The following is a 23,237-nucleotide window of genomic DNA, read 5'->3' as shown; positions in this document are numbered from 1 at the left end:
ATAAAGGAGCTACTTCTGCTTTCCAAAGGGAGGAAGGCAGCTCAGTAATGCTGTGAGCACCCTGACTACTCACAGACACAGAAATACAACTGCTAAATATCCTGCCCAGTGTTGTCACACTGCAACACAGAGACTGGAAATGTCACCTTCACGTTGTTGGCTGCTCACCCCATCTTTGTCCTGTTCAAAACACTAAAGCCTTTCTGGGATTTTATCTGCATTTAGTAATAAATGGTAATTGTTTGTAAAGGACAGTCTGTGAGTTCAACTGCCTGCTATTCCCTTGTCATGTTCTAGTCTCTTTTCAGGAAGGAATCAGCTTTTAGGAATATCCTGACAATGTTCAGATTTGCTGTTCAGTCAGTTCTTTATCAGCACTCTGAACATTTATTTTCTAAGTTAGATGTGGTTTTTTTAAAAAATTAGTAAAGAAAGCAAGCAAATCCATGCAGTAAAGCTTGGGAATGTGAGTGTTTCTGGTAAGTGCTCTGGAAAAGGAAGCTTGAGTGTTGGATACCTGCCTTAATCCTATTTAGCCATCGTAGGATAGAGATCTGCAGCCCCTCTGCTGGGGCTCAGCCCAGGGATCAGTCCCAGAAGGTTTTGGGAGCTGAGGGCGATCTCCCAGGCTGCTGCCAGTGGGAGCAAGCAGGAGGGAGCTGAGGGTGAGTTTCCATGGAAAGCCTGGAGCAACTCCAGCAGCTCAACCTCTGTTTTTCCTGGCCGGTTTTGCCGGACACCTCCCGCTGCCGCAGCCCTGCACCAAACACGGGTCAGGCTGCCCTCTGGACGTGCTCTTCTTCTGCCACCACCATCTGCTTGGCCCGATTTCTGCAGGGAGGGGATGTGGGAGTCAGATAAAGCTGGTGGCCCTCGGTGGCTGCAGCAGGGCAGGCACAGACCTGCTATCACCGGGCTCAGCTGCCGGGCGGGAGGTGCCGGCGCTCGGCCGGTTACTGGGGCAAAACGGGGCAGCAAATGTGGGTGCAGAGGGCCAGGCTGGTCTGAGCCTGACGGTGGGGCAGGTACAGGTGTCTCCTGCAAGGCCTCAGGCAGGAAAACAGCCTGGCTCAAGGGTTCAGCCTGTCAGCAAGGGGGATTTCACTGAGCTGAAGCCGCAGCGCTCGGTTCTCCCGGTGTAAGTGGATCTGAACCGCTCCCTGCGGAGACTCGACACTACCTGGAGTCTTTGCCAAATACTTTTCAACATCTCCATGTTCCACGCTGAAGTCACTGCCCAGAATTCAGAGTGTTGGGGTTTTTTTTCCTGCTAACAGCTTCCTTTTGCTTTGTGCAGTCACCATCCCCCTTCAGGCCTCTGCTCACCAGTGGCCTGTAAAAATATGTGGCCAAGGTATGTCCATATAATTCCTCATCCCCCTCCCAAGTATGTATTTCAAAGGAGGACCTTACCCAGGCTGCCTGACTCCTCCCTGGGTCTCATTGCAAATGATTTCTTTACATCTGCTTGGAGCTTAAATTTTATTGGAAAGGAAAATAAAGTGGAAAGAAAAAACTAAAGTAAAACAGGTAAGTTTGAGCTTCTCAGTGGAAACATCACTGTTTCCTGCACAGCAAACAGGAAAGTGCAGGTTTGCTGCTGACTGCCCTTTGCTCGGTGTGGGAGCACTGCTCAGCAGAATGGGATGAGGCAGCAAACACAGCCACAACCTTTCCTCTGGCTTTTCCCTCGAGCCCCATAGGTGGGGATCCCAGAACAGCTCCACTTTCCCCATATGGAGCCAAGGCAAACTGCTCCTGTGCCTGACCAGGCCTGAGGACACACCTGAGCCTCTTTGGGCAGCGCAGCATCTCCTTCAAAGAGTTTGTAGTCTAACTGGGAGAGTTACAGTGGGAACACTGGTATCCCCACTACCTGTGCACAGGGGTTAATAGAAGCAGCCCAATTAGCAGCTTCAAGGTGGGGCTGATTTAAAATTCTTTGCTCTCTTCTGGGCACCTCTGGAGCTGGAGGAAAGCCCTTGTCTCTCCTCTGTTCTTACAGAAAAGCCTCTTTCCATGGAGGTTTGTTCTTAGGGACAAGCAGGTGATGTTTGAAGGTGGTTTGGGGGTCTGGCAGGGTCTGGTGCCCCTGAGCTGTGCTGGGCTGAGCCAGGTGCTGCAGGAGAGGGCAGGTGGCACCAAGGAAGAGTCAGCTCTTGTCCCCACATGCAGCAGAGCCAGTGCTGGGGGACGAATGCATTCTTCACCCCCAAACACACACTCTGGGATGTGCCCCAGGGTCCACAGTCAGAGCCAGCAAGACCCCCCAGGCTGCCCTTTCTGGTTTGGGTCTTTTCCTTTGGGACTTGACAGCTTTGGAGGGAGGGGTGTCTTTACCGGCAGGTGCAGAGAAACGATGCGAGGGAGAGGCCGAGGTACCGAGTGCCCGCAGAGCCCCGCTGCATTCCTCGGGATGCCAGGCGTGCCCCGCGGAGCCGGCACGGGGGGGGAACCGCGTCTTCCACACCCACTGCCCACCGCAGGCACGGGTTTCGTCAGAGAATTTCCCGGAGCTGAGGTGGCCGGGCGGGGTGCGGGGGTGCTGCGGGAGTGGCCCCGCTGCCCATCGCTCCCCGCCCCGCGGGGGCCGCCCGGGCAGTGCCGGGGAGACCCGCGATGGGCTCCGGCCGCTGCCGCTCGCTCCTGCCCGCGCTGCTGCTGCTGCTCGTGCTGCCCTCGGCGTGGGGTGAGCCCTCGGGGAGGGACTGGGGGTGCGGTGAGCCCTGACACCCTGTGTGTGTGCTCCGAGTGAGCGTGTGGTGTGTTTGAGTGTGTGCGTTCCATGCGGGTGTGTGCCCTCTGTGTGTGTGCATGTGCTCCATGTGCTCCACGTACATGTGTTTTGTGAGTTCCCTGTGGGTGGGTGTGTCCCCTGTGGGGGTGTTATCCCTCTGAGTGTGTGTTACCCCTGTGTACGTGCTCCTGGGGCTGTGTGTGCCCTGGATGTGTGTATGTGCTCCGTGTCCATGTGTTCCGTGTGCTCCGTGTGTTCCTTGTGGGGGGGGTGTGTGCTCTGTGTCAGTGGATGTGTTCTCTCTGTACATGCGCTCAGTGTGTGTGTGTGCTCTGTGTGTGTGTGTGCACCCCCTCCATGGACATGTGTGCTCCATATCCATGTCTGTGTGTGTGCCCCCTGTGCATGTATGTGCTCCACGTGCATGTATGTGCTCTATGTGCATGTGTGTGCTCCCTGTGCATGTATGTGCTCCTTGTGCATGTACGTGCTCCATGTGCATATATGTGCTCCCTGTGCATGTATGTGCTCCTTGTGCATGTTTGTGCTCTATGTGCACGTGTGTGCTCCCTGTGCACGTGTGTGCTACACGTGCATGTATGTGCTCCCTGTGCACGTCTGCGCTCCATGTCCATGTATATGCTCCACATGCATGTATGTGCTCCACATGCACGTATGTGCTCCCTGCCCATGTTTGTGCTCCCTGTGCATCTATGTGCTCCACGTGCATATATGTGCTCTGCATGCATGTATGTGGTCCGTGTCCATGTATGTGCTCTCTGTGCATGTGTGTGCTCCACATGCATGTATGTGCTCCATGTGTATGTATGTGCTCCCTGTGCACCTATGCTCTGTGTGGGTGCCTGTGCTCTGTTTGCATGTGCTCCATGTGTGTGTATCATGTGCTTCACATGTTCCAGGTGTGCTCTGCTCCACAGGCTGTACCACTGTGTGTGTGCCCCACTGTGTGTGTGTGCCACTGTGTGTGTGCCACTGTGTGTGTGCCCCACTGTGTGTGCCCCACTGTGTGTGTGCCACTGTGTGTGTGCCCCACTGTGTGTGTGTGCCACACTCCCCCCCCACTCTGAGTGTGCCCTGCCTGGGGAACAGACAGGGAGGCAGCAGAAGCCCCACTAAACCCCGGTGTATTTTGCCCCAGGTGACTGTGGGCCCTTGCCCAATATCAGCCACGCAGAGCCCACAGAGGACATGAAAGACAAGCAGAGCTTCAGTGAGGGCTCCACAGTGAGGTACATCTGTGTCACAGGTTACACCAAACGTCCCTTCCTCTCCGACACCGTCCAGTGCCTCACAAACTCCCAGTGGTCCCACCTCCCGCAGTTCTGTGGCCGTAAGTATTTCCCTTTCTCTGCCTGGAGACGCTTGTGAAAACATTCAGTGCTTTGGCAATTGCTGTTTCAGGGGTTTCCTCATCAGAAGCAACACAAAATAAAGTGACTTAGACAAGGATCTCTTACTGCCCCTTTTTTTTCCTCACTCCCACTTTGGGTTTGGAGCCACGTGCTGGCATTTGTGTGCTAATAAAAATAGATCAATAGCTTGGGAATGATTCAAAGAGAGCAAATTCTAACATCTAAAACTTTTTGCATTAAGTAGTCATCTGGGAATGTCTTCTGATAGAATCCTACAATGGTCTGGGTTGGAAGGGACCTTAAAGCTCATCTCAGTCCACCTGGTGGAAGGGACACCTTCCACTAGCCCAGGTTGCTCCAAGCCCTGTCCAACCTGGCCTTGAGCACTTCCAGGGCTGGAGCAGCCACAGCTTTTCTGGACAACCTGTGCCAGGGCCTCCCCACCCCTATATAAAGAACTTTCTCCTAATATCCAGTCTAACCCTGCCCTCTCTCAGTGTGAAGCCTTGTTCCCCTTGCCCTGCCACTCCATATAAATAGTCTCTCTCCATCTGTTGGTAGGTTCCTTTCTGGTTTAATTACACAAATTACTCATCACCTTCTTAAAACTATTTGTGTTATCCATATTCTTTAGTGAGGCTTGTTTGTTATCACCCGGCTTTATGTTTATACACAGTTGAGAATGCAAAATATTGTTATTTTTGCTTTGTAACTGACATTCTGTTTGTCTCTGTTGCCAGGTAGCTGTCCCAGCCCTCCATACGTGCCATTTGCTAAAATATCACAGGAAGATCAAACACAGAATTTTTATCCTGTTAATACCACGGTGAAGTACATTTGTCGCCCAGGCTTTGAGAATACCACAGACCAGCTCCCCACCAGCACCTGTCTGGACAACTTAAAGTGGTCAGAAGTCCCTGAGCTGTGTAGGAGTGAGTGTCTCCATGTAATTTTATTTTCTCCAATGCTGTGTTCCTAGTGCCACGTCTGTATTTTAGAATTGCTCTTTTTTAATGACATTTAATGTGAAATACCACCAGTCTCCTGGTTTGCTGCTGCCATAATGTCACCCCCAACCTTGTGGTGTCCTAAGGATAATCTCTCTCTTTTCCAGGGAGATCTTGTGGTATTCCAGCCAGTCCAGAACATGGCAAAGTTATTACAGATGATCATCTGCTCGGTGCAAAAGCCACTGTGGTCTGTGACCGTGGGTGAGTGTGAAGCATCCCAGTTGCCTGGCCAGAGACACTGGTGGGTGAACTGGGACATGGGGCTCTGCCCATGTGGAGTCCTTGGCAACTCTGGTGGCACATTCTTGGTTGGTGACAACAAACTTTAGGATGTGCCTTTTCTCCCTGCAGGTACGTCCTAGAGGGAGGGTCACCTTCCATCTTTTGTACCCTACGGGGAAATGAAGTTGTCTGGAGTCAACTTCCAGCTTGTCAGGGTAAGTGAAGTTGTCCAGTGCTTGACGGAAATACCAGATATTCCAACTCAGGAATACTGAATCTTTTGTTGATTTTACTATGTCCTGCCCTGGGCAGGGGCACCTTCAACTATCCCAGGTTGCTCCAAGCCCCATCCAACCTGGCCTTGAACACCTCCAGGGATGGGGCAGCCACAGCTTCTCTGGGCAACCTGTGCCAGGGCCTCCCTACCCTCATGGGGAAGAATTTCTTCTGTGTATCTAATCTAAACCTTCCCTCCTTCACCTTGAGGCCATTTCCCTTTCTCCAGTCACTACGTGCCTTTGTCCAAAGTCCCTCTCCAGGCATCTTGAAGCCCCTTTAGGCACTGGAAGGGGCTCTAAGGTCTTCCCAGAGCCTTCTCTTCTCCAGGCTGAACAGCCCCCCCCCTCTCAGCCTGGAGAGTTCTCCCATCATGAAGACCATCCCAGGGGCCACCTGCTGAACTCTTTTCTCTTCTTCCCACAGCTATTTCTTGTCCTCCTCCTCCAGCCATTCCCCACGGGCAGCACGATGGCAACAGCACAGAGAAGTTCCTGTATGACTCAGTCACCACCTACACGTGTGACCCCGGGCTGGAGCTCGTGGGGAACAAATCCCTCCGTTGTACAACAGAGAACGGGGTCCTTGGAGTCTGGAATGGGGCTGCTCCCGAGTGCAGGGGTGAGCACTGCTGGGCAATCACCCCGTTCTCCACTGCTTCGTTCTTGCCGTGCAGATAATTACTCCTAATTCCCTCCTCTCACAAAGGGAAGGACCCCAGTCTGGACAGACATTCCATAGGGTTTGTCTCCAGGGCAGCAGGGTCTGTGTGCAGCAGGGATGTGCTCTGCAAGGTGCCAGGCTCTGCCCAGGGGCACTGTGAGCACAGCTGGACCTGCTTTTACATTTTTCCCTTCAAGAGGAACAGGCAGAATTTTGACTGAAAACATGTGAAGTGCATCAGTAACTGCAGAGTTGGGGGAGTGAAGGGATTTGTTATCTCATGTCCAACAACACCTGGGCAATGAAGCCAAGTGGGACAGCAGACTGTCCCCAAGGATTGGAGTGTCACCAAGAGCTCCCTGTGTGACTCTTGCACAGCTCTTGCTGTTGTAGCCTCGGATGCACCAGTCACCTGCCTATGCCTTGTTTACTCTCACTGAACTCATATATATTATATATGAATGAGGAGCATATAAAATAACACCTTGAGTGTTTTTCCTTTGTCTCTCCCCAGTTAGCACTGCAGCAGAGACAAACCAAACTGAATCCTCCAGAGGGAATCCTTACTGGCTGGGTAAGAGCTCAGTTACTAAAAACTCCTGTTAATTGCTGTAACTGCACCACATTTGGGGCTTTGTTTTTTTAACACCCATTTCATAATTTTCTTCCCTAGCAAGTATCCTCATCCCTAGTTGCATTGGTAAGTAGCTTAAAATTGAAAATATGTTTTCCTAACCCAAAGCTGTCGTTTGCTGTTAAATACCTGGAGTCAGTGGTTGACTGGGTTCACTCCCCCCACTCCTGAGTGTCTCTGGAAAGGATTCAGGGGTTTCTCTGCTGTTGGGTGATGGATCAGCTGTCTTAGTATAAAACATTAAACAAATTGAGGGTGAAATGAAAGATGCCAAAGAAACCAACCAAAACCTGCACATCCTGTCACTCTTTAATTGACAAAGTTGCTTTAAAAGGCCTTGGCAGACTTTGAAGCATGAGAGATTTGTGGAGCACAGAAAAGAGACCAAGTACTGAAAGTGTTGAGTATGTTTAAAATACAAAAGAAACAAGAAGCTGGCTATAAAAACCCTAAATAAATGAGGATCACACCCTGGACAAGCTCAGCAGGACACCAGGCTCAGCAGTGGCTCCTGTGCTCCATGCTCAGAGGCAGGAGAAGGATTTTGCAATTATCTGGCTGACAGGGAGCCCTGAGGTTGACAGACAGTGCCAGCACAGAGAATTTTGCTGCCAAAACTACAGTATTTCACTTAAATTACAGATTAAATTTGTTTATTTTTGGGGTTGGCAGGTTTTTTTTTTTTTTATCTTCTTTGTTAGTTCCTCCAGTAGCCCTTGGAATCCTAGCTGGCATCATCATGAGGCGGAAAGACAGTGAAAAACAGTAAGTGACACAAAGCTGCCCCTTGAAAATCTTAACTTTCTCTAGGGGTAAGTGGATGTTTCCTTTCAAGCTGTGTACCTTTAGTATATATTTTCATGGTTAGTGCTATCTTCCCATGTTGCTAATTTGCTTTTTGTTCTACACATTTTCTCCCTTCTGTCTCTTCAGCTCTTATAACATGAATTTACAAAAACACAAGGTGAAGGGAAAGGATGCACCGATGTGCCCGAAGAAGCAGCCCATGCCGTGGAATTCCTATTTTTGGTAGGTTTGCCTGTTCATCTGCCCAAAAGCTTGTGCCAGCCTTCTGCCTGTACCCATGGGTCTCACTGGTGACCTGTAAAAACATGTCCTCAGGAAGTTTTGGGCTCTCAAATGTCAGCACGCCGTTCGCTGAGAGGCACCAGCAGCTTCATGGGAGGGTCTTAAGCTGTGCCAAGGGAGGTTTAGGTTAGTCATTAGAAAGAATTTCTTTCTAGAGAGGGTAATCAGACATTGGAATGGGCTGCCCAGGGAAGTGGTGGATTCTCCATCCCTGGAGGTTTTTAAGAAGAGACTGGATGTGGCATCAGTGCCATGGGCTGGGAACCGTGGGGGTAGTGGATCAAGGGTTGGACCTGATGATCTCGGAGGTCCCTTCCAACCCAGCTGATGCTATGATTCTATGATTCTCCCAATCTCTCTCATCCACAGCCACACAACGAGTTGCCACGTGTGTCCCACCTGCAGGAAGCAGCTGCACGATGCCCTGGCCCCTCTCACGGTGCCCACGCGCCGCGGCTGTGCCGCCTGCGAGCACTGGCTGAGCACCAGCAAACCACGCACCTACTCGGTCCCCAGCATTGGTGACAGGGAGAGCCAAAGCCCAGCAGGCACCAGGTAACACCAGGCTCTTGGTCCTACTCTCCTTGCATGGGTCCACGGAGGGCAAAACTTTCCTCAAGAGGAAAAAGCATTTCTATGTGGATGGAGCAGGTTTTGTGGCTGGAATCCATTTGGTTCCTCTAAGTCCAGTTTCGGCAGGAGGAAGTATTTGATGTTTAGAAAAAGGTGGCTGTGTCAGGCAGCAGGTGTTCTGGGAAAGCCACACATTCAGGTGACTCAGGTTGTCTTCTCTCTCTTTGTCTGTGCTCAGCTCTCCTGCCGAAGCTGTGGATGTGCAGAGGGGTCGTGGTGCAGGAGAAGCTGGTCCAGAGTGGAGCGAGGCAGAGCAGCCCATGGACCACAAAAGGTCTGTCTTCTGCTTAGAAACACACAGATGTCATGGTGGGATTGGATAAAAATCACTTCAGAGTAGAGCAAATCTGTTTTTATCATGGAATCCCAGAATGGTTTGGGTTGGAAGGGACCCTGAAGATCATCCCGTTCCCATGGGCAGAGCACACCTCCTACTAGACCAGGTTGTTCCAAGCTGGCCTGGAATGCACATCTATGCAGTCAGTGCACAGCATTAATGGTGCTTCTCCACAGCAGCCACCACATCTGCCCCGTGTGTGAGAACTGGCTCCGTGCCCACGTTGGACAGTTGGACAGCAGTGCTGTGGCACCCAGGGAGTGGCAGGATGAGGGGTGAGTGTGGTGAGGCCGGTGCAGGCAGCTCCTCTGAGCAGTGGGCACCAGGGTGTGTGCCCAGTGTCCTCAAAATGAGAGTTCAACTCTTCAAATAAAACCACTCTGACAGTACATGAATGCTGGCTCCACTTGCCTCCAGCTCTGTGTCAGCACAGTGGTGTGGTGCCTGCTTGCAAGCAAAGGGATGTGAAACTGGGGTGGGGTTTATTCAGACAGTGCTTGAGTGGTTTCCTTGGGTGTCTCTGAATCAGCCTGTGCTCCTTGTGCTCACCTGGCTGGGCCTTGTGTTCTTTGGAGCTCTGGTTTTGGTTAGGCAGCAAAGAGCCTGAGTGCTGTGAGAGACCCTGCAGCTTCTGTTCTCCTGCTGCCCAGTGCTTTTCCCACCTCTAGGCATGGTTAGTTTGCTTGGGGCAAGATAAGGAGTTTGGGCAGAGCAGCAACCAGGTGAGCAAGATAATCCTGTTTGCTCTGTTCGCTTATCTTTTGACACTTGCCCATGAGAATCTGATGCTCTCTCAGGCTCCCAAAACTTCCTTAACAGAGTCATCACTGACAAATTCAAATAAATATTTGGTTAAATAAACATGGCCTGACGTGTGCATCTGCTTGCTTTATCTTCAGTAAGTGTGAACTTCTTTTTACTCCACTTGTTTTGGTTTTTTTTCCATTTATGTCCCACTGCTGTGTGAGTGCTTTTAGCCCTTAACACTGGAGGAGCCATTTCAGTTCTGCATTCATGAACCCCTGCTTATTTGAGTTTAAAAAGTTAATATCTTCGAAATTGTCAGGGAAACCAGCTCTTGTGAGTGCTGGAGGCTGTGCTTTAGTGGGGAGCAGTTTGTCACCACCCGGTTGGGACTCACCCACCCTTGTCTCTCTCCCCACAGCCCGCGGGGCCCTGTCTGCTCTCCCTGCACGGACCAGCTGCACCTCTCCCTTGTCCACAGCGACACGTGGAGCAGCCCCGTGGTGTGTCCCCTGGCTGCAGAGGGGATGCCAGCCCACCTCGTGCCTCAGCACACCCCCAGCTGCCACCTGTGCCCCGTCTGTGCGGTGCCAACCCACACACACTTGTGCCAGCCCCAGCACCAGGCACCCGACGGTAGGGACCCAAAACACCCCTCAGGTCACCGGGGTGGGGGCCACGGCACCACAAACATATCTTTCCTCCCAAAGCCCGAGGGCCTACCCTAATTAAGCTCCTTGTTTTCCTGTTGCAGGATAAATCCAGGAGGCTGCGGCATCCTCGAGGCACGAGGAGGGGAATTCTGACACTAATCCCTGACACTCTGTGGAGTAATAGATGAAGAGTCTGGAAATCAAAAGCCACCTGGCTCTGATGGGTGCTGATAAGGTCAGGATACACTGAGGATGTCCCCTGTGCATGGATAAACACATGGATACACCAAAGAATGGAGTGGTGTGGGGACACCACGGCCCCTCTTCCAGGCATCCTGCAAGAAGGGAACGTGGTAACCTTTTGACCTCTGTCATCCATCCATCAGAAAAGGAATAGATGCTAACTTATTCTAAACCTAACCCTTACGACCAAAGTCATGCAAACTCCAAGAAAAAAGGTATGAAAAGGAGGTTAAGATGGGGAAAAGATCCAAGGAAGATTTCCATTGAAACTGCTGGATCAGCCGTGGGGCTGAACCTGTCTTCCCATTCCCCTTTAAGGACGTTTATTGGGTGAAAAATTTAAAGTTCTGCGGGCTAATTACTTGCCTTTAAGGAACTAGAGTTTGCTTTCTCTTTGTAATGTGGTAGTAGGTTGCTTAAATCTCTATTTGTGCTTTTTTGTGGTATTATTACTTTGTTTCGAGCATGTTTTGTAGACAGACTCTATCACCGACAACTATAAACCTTTATTAGCTGGTCACAATTCATGTTAATAAACTGTGTTATTTTGTAACTGTTAGAGTAAGTCCTTTTAATAAGGTGCTAATAGTTCTTCTGGCAACAGAAAAAACACAGAGGAGTACTTGCTGAGAGGTCCCCATGCGGTTTTGGTCTCCCAGGGACACTAACAAGCAAATATTTTAAGAGTGGGGTAAATTTCCCCTTCCCCTCCCTTTCCCTGACCCATTGTCAGGGAAGAAATTCTTAGTGCAATAAGGCAACCTGAAGTCAAAGGTCTGACTTTACCACCAATGACTTCTGGGTAAAGGAGCAGAAAAATCAAACGTACTTCAAACCCAGCTCCATGTTGGTTTAATACCTACTTTGTTTGTTTTTGTATGAAAAAACTATTTTTGCAGCTCTTAAAGCAAGGCTTTAAAAATTCAGTGAATCTTTCACAATAGGCACCTTCTTTGCTCAATCTTACGAGATTTATTCGTATTTTTTAAACTTTTTTTTACTGAGGTTCCTTTCTTAGCGAGCAGGAGCAAGTGTAAAAATTAGAGTATTTATAGTAAAACTGTTTTGCAAATAAAAGGAATCTAAAATAAGGAATACTGGTATGCTGGCTTGGGGGTTTATTTCGTGTTTACTAATCCAGCCTTCTCCTAGAGTGCTGTAAGTGATTTTGCAGCCTCATTCTTTGCCGGATGTAATCGAGCTCACTAATTGCTTGTGTTCAGATAATCACTGTTGTTGCCCTGGCACCCACAGCAGTGCCCAGCCTTTCCTGGGAACTGTGATGACGGAGCTGAGGTGCCACTGCTGGCGTGGAGCCCGTGCCCACCCTGGGCAGTGCCAGGGAAGGTGTGTGCTCCTCCCCAGGTGGAACCTTCCCTCGGTCAACCCTCAGTGATCCTGCACTGGTTTTATATTCTCTACCCAAAAAACCAGGCTGCAGCTCCAGTGGGATGTTCCCATTATTCAGCTGAGTGCTCCATGCGCAGCTCATACTCGTTTTGGTTTGATACAGGGGACAAAATATTGATAAAGCAGAGGCTGTAACATTTGCCTTTCTGCTTTATCAGTGTTTGCCAAGAGATTGCATTGATGGGGGCTCTGGAAAACACCCAGATGGGGGTGGCAAATGGGCAGTGCCATGGGGAGGACAAAAGCACCACATGGTCCCCAGATCCTTCTGTTGTATCTCTTATCAAAGTGGGGCACAGCACATTTCCATGGGCTTGTGCTGGCAGGTGTAAATCTGCTTGGAGGAGAGGGAGAGGCAGTGAGCACCTGAGCTGTCCCACACCCTGCCTGCTGTCCCATGCCCTGCCTGCTGTCCCTCCCTGTCCCTGCTTGCTCATCCCTTGGAATGCAGGGCTGGAGGCAGCAGGGGCTGTTCAGGGGTGCCAGGTGGTCCCCCCAGCATGCCCTAAACCTCATCTGGCTGGCACAGAAGGTCAATCTCATCTCTTGATGAAGTGATGACACAGTGCTGGAAGCAGCAAACAGTGAAGAAAGTGCAAAATTCAATATGCAATGGTGCAAACATGGACACCTGATGGAGGTCTTGCAGTTTGTGTTGCCGTGGCATCGGGGAAGAACAATGGAATGAGGTGGAAGCTTCACAGTCATCTTCCACCTGATATTCAAAAACGTTTTGTACAAACCAAGTACACCTCCTACCAGGAAATATTCTTTACAACACAACCACAAAAAACAGAAGCTTTGACCACAACACTTTGCTCAGTAGGGGTTAATAAGGTATAAAATGTACCCTGTTTTTGTATCCAACTGGGGGAGAAGATTTTACACAAAATTGCAGGGACAGATCAACACCTTTTTCCTCCTCCCCTTCCCCAGAAGAGATGCCTCTTGGCAAGTCTTGTGCCCTCTGCTGTGCCAAGTGTTGACACGGGAAATTAGGCTTGGGATTGCAATGGTATTGTTAGTGCTCTCTGCAGCTATTCTGCACTTAATCCATTTACCACCAGCAATCCAAAAGAACTGCATATGTTGCATTCAATAAATCGTGCTGTTCATGACCCCGACTGGCTCTTTTGAATGCAACCAGCCCTACAGTTCATAGACTGGTCACACAACTTGTGTGACACTTTTGCAACACCTTGGAATGGTGCAACACTGTGTGGCAGGAGGACAAGTGCTCTGCAGAAAAAAACACATCTGCGGTGACCTCAGGCTGTCCTTGAGTTGGGGACCAAGTGTGTGGTGACCAGGAATAAGCAGCCTTCACAAGGCAGACACTCCACGTGTTTACAACTGTTTAGGGTAAGTCATGCATGCTACGTGTTGGGTTATGCATCCCGAAGGTAAACTCCTTCCCTGGAATCGGGTGGGGCAGGAGAGGCCGAGGGGAGGAGGAAGGAACCCTGGCTGTTCCTCGTTTGTTAAGCGGCATCATTTCCTACCCATTAAACTATAAAACGGCAGCGCCCTGGGAGCCGCCGGAACAGGTGAGGGAATTGCTTCGGGAATCGGCCGAGGAGCCGCTGCCCACAGCCCCGGGGGCACAGAGGAGCCGAGGCACTCGTTTCCCTCAGCAGCTCGAGGAAAAGAGTCCCTTCGTGCAACAGCGGCGACAGGGATCCGCGTCTGCCCCGGGGAGAGCCGCGCTCCGCATCCCTGCGCATCCCGCGGAGCCGGCACCGGGAGGGACCTGGCACCGGGAGCAGCTCCGGGAGCGGCCCCAGCTCCGGCCATGGCTCTGCGCTGGCTCTTGGCGCTGCTGCTGGCACTGCCCGGCGCTTGGGGTGAGCGGGGACCCGGCGGGACAGGGGCTGCCTGGGGCCGGGGTGGGAAATGGGAAATGGGGCTGGAGGGGGGGCTGCGCGGGGAAGGACTCGGACGAGCCCGGTCACCATCACCTTTCTGCCCATAGGGGACTGCCCGCAGGCGCCGACTTTCGTCTTTGCGGAGCTCACCACGACCTCCCAGGAATCCTACCCCGTGGGGACCGAGCTGAGGTACCGCTGCCGCCCGGGTTACGTGAGGAACGGGAACCGGGCCCCCGTGGTCACCTGCCTCCCCAACTCCACCTGGTCGGAGCAGCCCGACTTCTGCATCGGTGGGTTCCCCCGTGGCGGGACTGGGGGGCGGGCACAGCCCCTGCAGCACCACAAACCCCTTCACGGCTCAGCCCCGCTCAGAACGATGCTCCCCCATCCCTGTTTTAGGGCAGTTAAAACCCCTGAGTGCCTGCCTGGGGTGGCCCTTTTGCTTAGAAATGTTAATCTCTGGGAGATGATCTCTGCCATTCTGACTTTACCAACTGGTGGTGCAGCGTTAGTGCTGTGATACATTCACACAGAAACAAGAGATGGTGTGGAGGAGGCTGTGAGTGTCTGTTGTCCCCATGTGACATTCTGTCCCCATCCCCTTCATGCTATTTCCCTGTGGACCAAGACCTCTGGGGTTTTTATCAGCGTCCTTTCTCAGGACAAGCATATAAACCTTAGCTTTTCCTAACTTGTCCTCAGCCTTATCTGTTCTGTTACCTGTTTCTCATTTGAGTTTTAAGTTTCAGTTCCTTGGAAATTAATGTGGCTCTTGTATCTCTTCTGCAAATGCTAGTGTTCACTCTCAGGGCAGTCAGGTGCCTGATAAACGGTCAGTTAGTCAGTAATGACACTGAACAGCTACTGTCACCTGCATTTCACTCTCATCCTATAAAATAAAGGTAATACTGAGCACTTGCCCTTCCAGGGAAGTCGTGTGGGCAACCAGACATCCCGAATGGCAACTTTTACACCAGCACCAATCTGCTGGTTGGGGCGACCATAACCTTCACCTGTAACATTGGGTAAGTGTCAGCCCAAGCTCCTGGTGAGTCGAGGTGAGGTGACAGCACCCAGGGGACACTGGGAGGCTTCGAAAAGGTGGGGGCTGCTCCTTGGCAAGCACAGGCACGGTGGGAGGTGTTTGGAGCAGGGAGCCACAGGGGGTGGGCTGTCCCTCTGCTCTTGCTGTCAAAACATAATAATCCTCTGGGCCTGAGAGTGTGGACTTTGCAGATTGCTTTTTGGCTGCTTTGCAAAGAATTGGGTTCCTTTCCTGTTGCTGCTCGTCAGCAATTCAGCGTTTGTTGTTGCAAGCTGGGTCTGGCTGCCCGTGGCTGAGATGAGGAGGGCTCTGGTGTCCTGGAAAATGCTGGGAAAGGGAAGGAGGGTGGTTCAGGTATGTCAGTAACACCTGGCTCTGCTCAGAAAATAAGCTGCTGTTTGGATCTGCCACTGCACAGACGGGGCTGAATGGACACAGGGTGAGATTAAGTCTTGCTCATGGTCCTGTGAGCTTGTGCAAGAATTCAGTTTCCTCCAATTGCATCATGTATTGCATTCCTTTAGGTGTTGAGAAAATGGTATTTCATAGGAGGGCTAGCTGCTTGTACCCTAGGGTTCAGCTTCTCCAGAGAATAGTTTCTCTAGAAACTGTACAGCTTTCTCAATTTCTCAAAGTTTTTTGCTTTTTTCAAAGAGATTCAACCTTTCCTTTTCTCAGGTACCGACTAGTTGGGCCACCAACTGCACAGTGTGTATTTAAAAATGGTGAAGCTTACTGGGATAACATTCCAATCTGTGAGAGTAAGCAGATCTTAACTGGTTTATGCACATCTCTTCCTCAAAGCTATCGCAACATATCTGCTAGTTTGGGGACTGGCAGGTGGATTATCTCTTCTTGGCACCTAATGCAAATTCCTTTAGCCTTTAATGAGACTTACTCCTTACCCCTCCCCCAGAGGAGTACTCTGGAGCTGGGAATGAAAATATAAATAGCAAGGAGGGTCTGTGGATGTTGGCAGCAGCTCTGTAGTCAGATCCATGAGAAACTTCCTTGCTGAATTGCTTTGTCAGGAGCTGTGGTTGACTGGGACTGAGATGCCTTCAGATGTGGCTGCACATCCAAAATCTTTATTTTCAAAGGGGAAATAAGGACTAAAGAGTCTTGATGGTGCTATTTGGGCTTTTTTAGCACACTGTGGGATAGGCCTGACTGTCAGCTGCTGATGGTTTGGATGGTTTGCTGCTATAATGGGTGTTCTGGCTCATCCTTGTCAGCATAACAAAGGTAGGAAGTGCCATCATTGTAGGTGAGGGGGCCAAACTGCCTGGAGAGACCACATTCACTGCCCCCAAAAGGCCTCTTCTGTGGTGGCAGCTCTTGGACAACAGATGCCATTTTGCTGTTTTCCCCTTTATCCATTTTAGAAAAACAAACTCTGGAAAACATTCAGAGTGGAAGGGCACATTCCAGACTTTAGGATGAGGTGATGGCTTCTGGGGTGCTTCCCTGTCTCGTGTCTTTTTTGTTTGGGTTGTGGGTTTTTTGCTTTAGTAGCTACATCTATATTTCATATTTGATGGAAATATTCCTTCATTTCCTTACTGTTTCCTTCCCATGCAGTTATTCCCTGTCCACCACCTCCTGAAATCAAGAATGGGCAGCTCCTTGGTGGGGAAAGAGAATTCACCTTTGGCATGGCTGCAAGTTACAGCTGTAACAACGGTTTTTCTCTTATTGGAGATGTCACAATTTACTGTACAATAGGTCCTAACTACAAGGGAACCTGGAATGGTCCAGCCCCTGAATGCAAAAGTAAGTGCTTGCTTTCTCTCCTTATTCTTTTGACTTTGTTTCTCATCCCTCTCCCACTTTGTACTTTCCTGATGGGCTGCCAAACAGGAGAAGGTTGATTTGATCCTAAAAGGATTTCCAGGAAGCTTAATGCTGTGGGCTCCCAGGTCATGGCCAGAGGCAGGATTCTTCAACCTGCAGAAATCCTCCCTCTCCCTGCCCATGCCCAGAGCTTCCTGCAAATCAAAAATGAAGTGCTCATGTGCAGCTTCTCAATGATGTCTCTGTTCTGAGTAGTTGCACCTCACTGGGGACCTGCCAGTGAGAGGACAGCAGTTCTAATCTAGTAGGTGGCATCCCTGCCCATGGCAGGGACTTGGAACTAGAAGATCTTTAAGGTCCCTTCCAACCCAAATCATTCAATCATCCTATGATTCTCTTAGTGAGCTCAGTAAGCTTCTTGTGTCACTGCAGGGCTTTTTCTTCTAATAAATTTTCTCATTGTCCTATTTTCACTTTCAGTGGTCAGCTGTGAAAATCCAGACCTGAAAAATGGGAAAAGGTTGTCTGGCTTTGGCCTCGAGCACACATACAGAGATACAGTGAGCTTTGAGTGTAATCCTGGTTATAAAATGAACGGTAGTAGTGTAGTTACCTGTGAAGCAAACAGTTCCTGGACACCACCTCTGCCAACATGTGACCAAAGTGAGTAGAAACAAGTTTATTTCCTTGAGCAATTGTGGTGAAGTAGGTCTAAGAGCTGTAGAGCAGGTCCACTTCAAACCTCGTGCACTTGCAGAGGGCAAGACCCCCTCGGGTCCTCAGCGTGGCAGCCCAGGCCCGAAGCTGTTTATTTGGGAATAGCAAATGATTCAAAAGTTCACTGAAAGGAGAGACACTGTTGTCTTCCACACCTGCCAGGTTTGGTTCAGCAGCTTGCAGACCTGTTTGGGATGTTTTGGCTTCGAGCTCAGCTGAATGGGGGCCCTGCAGGTTGGGTTGGTGGGCAGGGAAGGAGCATCTCTGAGGCAGATTTCCCCAATCTGGTTAAGCAAACTGTGACATCCACTGCTCTTTGCTGAAAGGCTCGTTTACAAACTGTGCCCCAGACATTCAAACAGGTTAAAAACGTTGTGTGCTCCAAAGCATGCAGTTCACTGCTGTCATTGCAGACCCCTTGGGTGTGTTCTGTAACCAGCCTTGTGTTTGTCTCCCACCATTAGTCCACTGTGGTTCCCCTCCACGCTTCCCTTTTGCTGAACTACCAACACCCGTGGGTGACAGCTCTGTTTTTGGAACCAAGCTGGACTATCGGTGTAACCCAGGATATAAGGCAGCACCTGGAAAGTCCTCTACTGTCATTTGTCAGAGTAATGAAACCTGGTCTGCTGCAGACCCAGACTTCTGTGTCCGTGAGTGTCTCTGTTCCTCTCCTGCCTTGCCCGGCTGTGGGAGGGATCTGGACGTGCTTGGGATGTTACTCTGAAAACTGGGTCATGCCACGGGTTTGAAGTAATTCCTGTGCTGTTTTCTTTTCTTCTAGGACAGCAATGCTCTCCTCCTGAAGTAAAGAACGGGAATGTGGCTGGAAACGAAAAAACTTTCCCCTTTGAAACAGTTGTGAAGTTCACCTGCAATTCTGGGTGAGTGGGTCACTGCTTGGAAGGGACCATCCTGGGGGTCTGTGGACAGGGATCACAGGCAGCACCATCCCTCCCTTGGTTTCCCAGTGCAAGTCTCCAGTGCAAGTGTGTATTTTGGCTCCAGTGAGATCAGTGTGTGGTCAGACACCTGTGCTTGGTGATGCCGTGAACTGCTCTGATTCAGCTCTTATTGGTGTTTTTACTTTGATGTGGCCACATCCCATTTCAGAGCAGGATGGCTTCTGGTTAATCACTTGCCTGTGTGTGATGGTTGGGGAGTAGGGAAAAACCCTCCTGGAAAGGAGTAAACTTCTTCTCTTTCCTTAGGTATAAGGTAATAAACCCTTCTGCCAAATGTGTGGCATCAGGAAATGAAGTTCGCTGGGATCCAGCACCTCCCTACTGCTCAAGTAAGAGGGGAAAAACCCTGCCCAGAGCCATTAAGATAACAGCTGGAACTGCTCTGGTGTAGCTGCCTTGCTGGTGGGCTTGGGCTGCTCTTCCTTGTGCTTCTTAATCAATCAACTCTAAAAATCAGGATTTCAATACAACTCAAGCTGCGAGGCCTTTGCTGCAATATTCTTGTACAGTTCAGAAATTTATGCTGGCAAAGGGGAAGGAGCCTCTATTTCCCATTCTGTGTGTTGCTTGTTGTTTTCCATGCTCATTTGCTCCAGTTTGAGACACTGCATGTTGTGTAATTTATGAATAACTGTGCTGGATGGGTGCAGAGTTTCATGTTTTGTCTCCTTTCCTTTCCAGGAGCGAACATGATCGTTGTTGGTAAGTAATACAAATTCCTGAACCCCTGTACCCAGCTCCTGCCTGTCTTTGTTCTTGTCTCCTGTGTGTTCTGCTTGTAATGGGCTTAAAAGCCTTTTGTTACAGTCTCTGGTCATGTTGGTATCATTGGTGCTTTAGGATCATGAACTGAAAAGGGAGAGGGGAATATAAAAAGGAACAAGGAGGGAAAAGATATTTAACTGTGTGAAGTGAAGACTGAAGCTTCTTATGGTGCTTCAGGATCATGAACTGAAAAGGCAGAAGGGAATGTAAAGGGGAACAAGGAGGGAAAAGATATTTAACTATGTTTGAAGTGAAGACTGAAGCTTCTTATTTGTACCTTGTAGGAATCTTCCCCCTCCTCCTGGCAATGCTGATCATGAACATCTAAGTTTGGGAACAGGCACAGTGAGAAGGCACCTGTAGACGTGTTGGACTCCATCAGACTGATCCCAGTGCTCTGCTTTTCCCTCCTGTGAAACTGGCCCTGGAGCAGCAACCAACAGCCCTTGGTTGGCAAAGCCCAGATATTCCAGCTGCTGCCTGGGAAGAACTCACACTCCTGGCTGCAGCTGCAGCACGTTGTGTTGGACACAGCAGCTCGTGGGGCTGGAATGGAGTGGGAAGCTCTCTGCCACCTGGTTGGAATGCTGTCCAGAAATCAAGTGCAGTTATCCCTGTGTTAAGTCACAAAGATGCCAAAGACCTTCAGGCTGTAATAGAGGAAGCTCAAGAAAATCCTGAGCTTTTGGTACCTCTGCACGTTGGGTTCCTCAGCCCCTCTAAGGTCATGTTGTGCCTGGTCCTGATCAGGACTTATGGGTTTCTGAAGTGTCCTGAGGTGGAAAATGCTGCCCCTGCTGAGAGGGTTCAAGTGAATGTCTTCATGTGAGTGATCCCATTTGTTTCAAGCAACTTGTTTAAGAAGGTATGTATAAATTGAACAATATCTGCGAGAACTGACAGCACTGAAAATCACAGAATCATTAAGGTTGGAAAAGACCTCCAAGATCATCAAGTCCAACTTTTGACAAAACACCACCATATCAACTGAACTCAGCACTAATTGCCAAGTTGAGTCACTTCTTCAGGTATTCACATTCTTCTTCATATAAAGCACAGTTGCAGCTGTTACTTCAAGGTGAATATGAACTGTTGTGCAGCAGCAGGAATTTTACCTGAGAGAAAAGGTTTCAGTGCTTTTATAGCAAAGGACAGCTATTCTGATCCTTCCTGTAGGAACTAAAGTTAGTTTTAAGCTTCAGCTGAAGGTCTCTGCACTGGCACCCTCTTTGTATCATGTTGAGGCTTCTCCACAAGTACCTCATGGAAACAGCTCCTGTCCCTGAACTCACTGGAACTTCTGTGGAAGCGCTGAAGCTCTCAGTGGGCTGAAGGCCCCAGGAAGAAGTGGAGCTGCTCCAGGGTCTGGCCTGGATGCAGAACTTGAAGGTGCCACCAAACATCAGACTCTGCACATGAACCTTTTTGCTGTTCAAATGCCCTTTGCATGGGGTAACCGGTGTGAGGAATGTCTGAAATTGCATTTAAAAAGGATTTTTCAGGGGGTGCTGTACACCCTGACTATCCTGGCTCACACTGTGGGTCAGCTGGTGCCAGCTCAGCCTCTGGGTGTCTCAGGGATTCCATAGTGTTGGGGAGGAAAAGCAGATTTTTGGACTCTTGCTCCACTCGTAGCAGGGCTGAGGGGCTCCTGCACAGGGAGCCCCTCGCTGTGATGCTTCATCCAAGGTAGGTGCAGATGGACATCAAGCCAAAGCCTTCCTGTGCTCCTCCATGGGGAACAGGACACCAACCCCACACCTTTTGTGCACTTTTTCATCCTGTCTGACCTGACCTCGTTGTTGTTGTGCTTAGGATGGTGTGTGAGGACAGACAGAGGGGAGAGAGGGAGTGTGTGGGACCTCACTCTCCTTGTCTAAGCCAAAGGCACAGGCAAAAATGCCCTTGATTTGTTTGGCTGATAGAAGGGCCACGCTGGGGCCTTGCTGTCCTTTCCTGGTTTGAGCTCAGCCTGGCTAAAGGATCACTTGATAAGCTAAAGAGGTGTCCTCTCATAAAATAAATACTGGAAGGTTTCCTGTTTATAAGGGAAACAACACTGTGATGGAATTTAAACTTGTTAAGCCTTAGACATGCAGACTTTTAGCTGCTGTTAAAGCGAGATTTTGAGGTTTGGGGTTTTGTCTGCTGCTGAGGTAAGTCACCCATCTGTGAGCTTCTTGTGATGCACAATTGGGAGCAAAACCTGTCTACTACAGACTTTTTGTTTCTCCATTTTCACCACTGGTTTCCTGTTAACAGGAACACACATCTAATAAGAAGGAAAAACACAAATAGCCATTTCCATCAACATGTTAGTCTTGTTCCAAATAGACCCACAAAGTTCTCTGTTCCCAGCAGAGCACTGTCCTGTTCAGCTGTCACAGGGGCACTGTGAGATCCTGTTTTCAAGCACTTTCCTGTTGCTAGTTATTTTTATTTATCTCTTACCATAAGCCATATGAGTGACTGGATGGACAAAACACCTCCTGAAGCCTTGTATCTTTGGGTTGTGTTTGGTTTTGTTATTTTAATCCCAGTAAAATTGTTCCTACTCCATCATCCAGAGTGATTTTTCTGAATGATTTAACACTTGATTTGGGGATCAGCTTGGAATGATCTCCCCACAACCAAATGAAAGGAATTGTGAATGCTGTGATGTAACTTACAGGTGTGGTTGCCAAAATTTACCACTGAAGAGGGTTTATCTACTGTGTTTGTAATCAAGTTGTAGATGTTTTTACTTTCTAATCTGAGTGTAAATGACCAGGGGCAATTCTGAAGTGTGAATGTTGGACATGTAAATATTGGAAGCTCTCTGTCAATAAAAGGGATAAAAAGACTTGAGTAAGACATGCCTTGCTGCTTGTTTTAGGCTCAGGAAGTGTCACCTGCTATGTGAGGTGGGGAGTTGGAGGGTGCTGGGGCTGCTCCTTCCCCAAAAAGTCGTGTCTGGGGGGTTTTATTCTTCCAGCCAGCAGCAGGGGATGAGCCCTAGAGCAGCCAGGGTTGAGTTAGGAGGATTCAGGTCCACAACTGCTGCTGGTCCCATGTGTGTGGGAGGAGGGAATGTCCCTCTCTGCCCTTCCCATACCCAGGTGAGCTGTGCTGTGTCCCTTCAGGTGGAGACCTGAGGCCACTTCCCCAGTGGAGGATGCTCCACACCACGGCACAGCTTGGCTACAGCACCTCTGCCTGCACCCACACCCTCTCTTCCACAGGTGCCCGAGGGTCCTGGGCACCCATCCTCCCCTTCCAAACCAGCAGCAGCAGTGTGGGGCACCTGCAGCCTCCCCTGAGCTGGGGAGCCCACGGGTTCCTGTCCCGTGGCCCCGGGAAGTCCCGTGGCTGAGGCTCCTTCCACAGCCGGGGGTGCTGGGGGGAACTGGGGTGTCCATATCTTCCCACCGCCCCCCAGGAGCCACAGTCTGTGCCAGGGAGCAGAGGATGGTGCTCACCTTCACCCTCTGCCTCCTGGGCAGCTCTGCTTGGCTCCTGATCTCCACGGCTGAGGCTCGAGGTGAGTGAGACGGGCAGGTCTGGGACCTTCCTCCCACAGCCCTCCCCTTTCTCATGGCTGCTCCTCTCCTTGCTGATCCTTTTGCTCTTCCCTGCTGGTCCCAGGTGGACCTTGGCATGCCAGACCCTGAGCCTCTAAGCTCCTCTGCTAATAAAAAAGATCGTCTGGGACAGTGTTAGAGCCACGCTCCAGTGACTGGGGAATGGGGGGTTTAACCTTGTGATGGGAGCTGTGGAGGGTCTTTCACTACCTACACAGCTTCTCAGATTAAGGGGCTTGACCTACGTGTTTAAACTGATAAAGTAAAGCTGGTTATGGGTGCAGCATCTTCCAGCAGTGAGACAAGGAGCTTGTTCCAAGAATTCATTGGGTTTGACCCCTGAAAAAATTGGAATTGTGGCAAACAGAAATGCAGTGGGATGGGGCAGGAGGGTAAAACAGCCAACAGGACAGTGCTGGTCAGCATGTTTGGTCTGGGCAGGGAGCCCAGATGCCCTCTCATTTGGGATGGGACACATCAGCTCCATCACTGCAGGTGG

The 23,237-nt window shown here is 50.1% G+C and overlaps 2 protein-coding genes across 2 annotated transcripts in view; both read left to right on the top strand.

Annotated features, from left to right (window-relative positions):
• LOC113954820 (complement receptor type 1-like) overlaps positions 1 to 23,237 on the top strand; it is an 81,293-nt gene that overhangs the window by 23,358 nt on the left and 34,698 nt on the right. Inside the window, 21 exon segments of the mRNA XM_027659636.1 lie at positions 1,278 to 1,354; positions 2,347 to 2,689; positions 3,925 to 4,088; positions 4,851 to 5,042; positions 6,045 to 6,239; positions 6,796 to 6,855; positions 6,955 to 6,981; positions 7,617 to 7,680; positions 7,849 to 7,944; positions 8,410 to 8,559; positions 8,816 to 8,911; positions 10,140 to 10,354; positions 13,997 to 14,182; positions 15,243 to 15,698; positions 16,519 to 16,710; positions 17,212 to 17,394; positions 17,913 to 18,101; positions 18,233 to 18,332; positions 18,660 to 18,742; positions 19,095 to 19,115; positions 22,597 to 22,698. Coding sequence (XP_027515437.1) covers positions 1,278 to 1,354; positions 2,347 to 2,689; positions 3,925 to 4,088; positions 4,851 to 5,042; positions 6,045 to 6,239; positions 6,796 to 6,855; positions 6,955 to 6,981; positions 7,617 to 7,680; positions 7,849 to 7,944; positions 8,410 to 8,559; positions 8,816 to 8,911; positions 10,140 to 10,354; positions 13,997 to 14,182; positions 15,243 to 15,698; positions 16,519 to 16,710; positions 17,212 to 17,394; positions 17,913 to 18,101; positions 18,233 to 18,332; positions 18,660 to 18,742; positions 19,095 to 19,115; positions 22,597 to 22,698 — 3,191 coding nt within the window.
• Positions 2,602 to 11,167, top strand: LOC113954889 (complement decay-accelerating factor-like). The gene is made up of 14 exons (XM_027659798.1): positions 2,602 to 2,689; positions 3,897 to 4,088; positions 4,851 to 5,042; positions 5,225 to 5,321; positions 5,472 to 5,557; positions 6,045 to 6,239; positions 6,796 to 6,855; positions 6,955 to 6,981; positions 7,617 to 7,680; positions 7,849 to 7,944; positions 8,374 to 8,559; positions 8,816 to 8,911; positions 9,151 to 9,249; positions 10,473 to 11,167. Exons 1-14 carry the CDS (start codon positions 2,620 to 2,622, stop codon positions 10,522 to 10,524), a joined length of 1,512 nt encoding a protein of 503 aa, XP_027515599.1. The 5' UTR covers positions 2,602 to 2,619; the 3' UTR covers positions 10,525 to 11,167.

This window comes from Corapipo altera, unplaced genomic scaffold, assembly GCF_003945725.1.
Source record: "Corapipo altera isolate COAL_440 unplaced genomic scaffold, ASM394572v1 77b, whole genome shotgun sequence".
NCBI lineage: Eukaryota > Metazoa > Chordata > Aves > Passeriformes > Pipridae > Corapipo > Corapipo altera.
The sequence above is the reverse complement of the archived record's forward strand: the minus strand, read 5'-3'. Positions and strand labels throughout refer to the sequence as shown.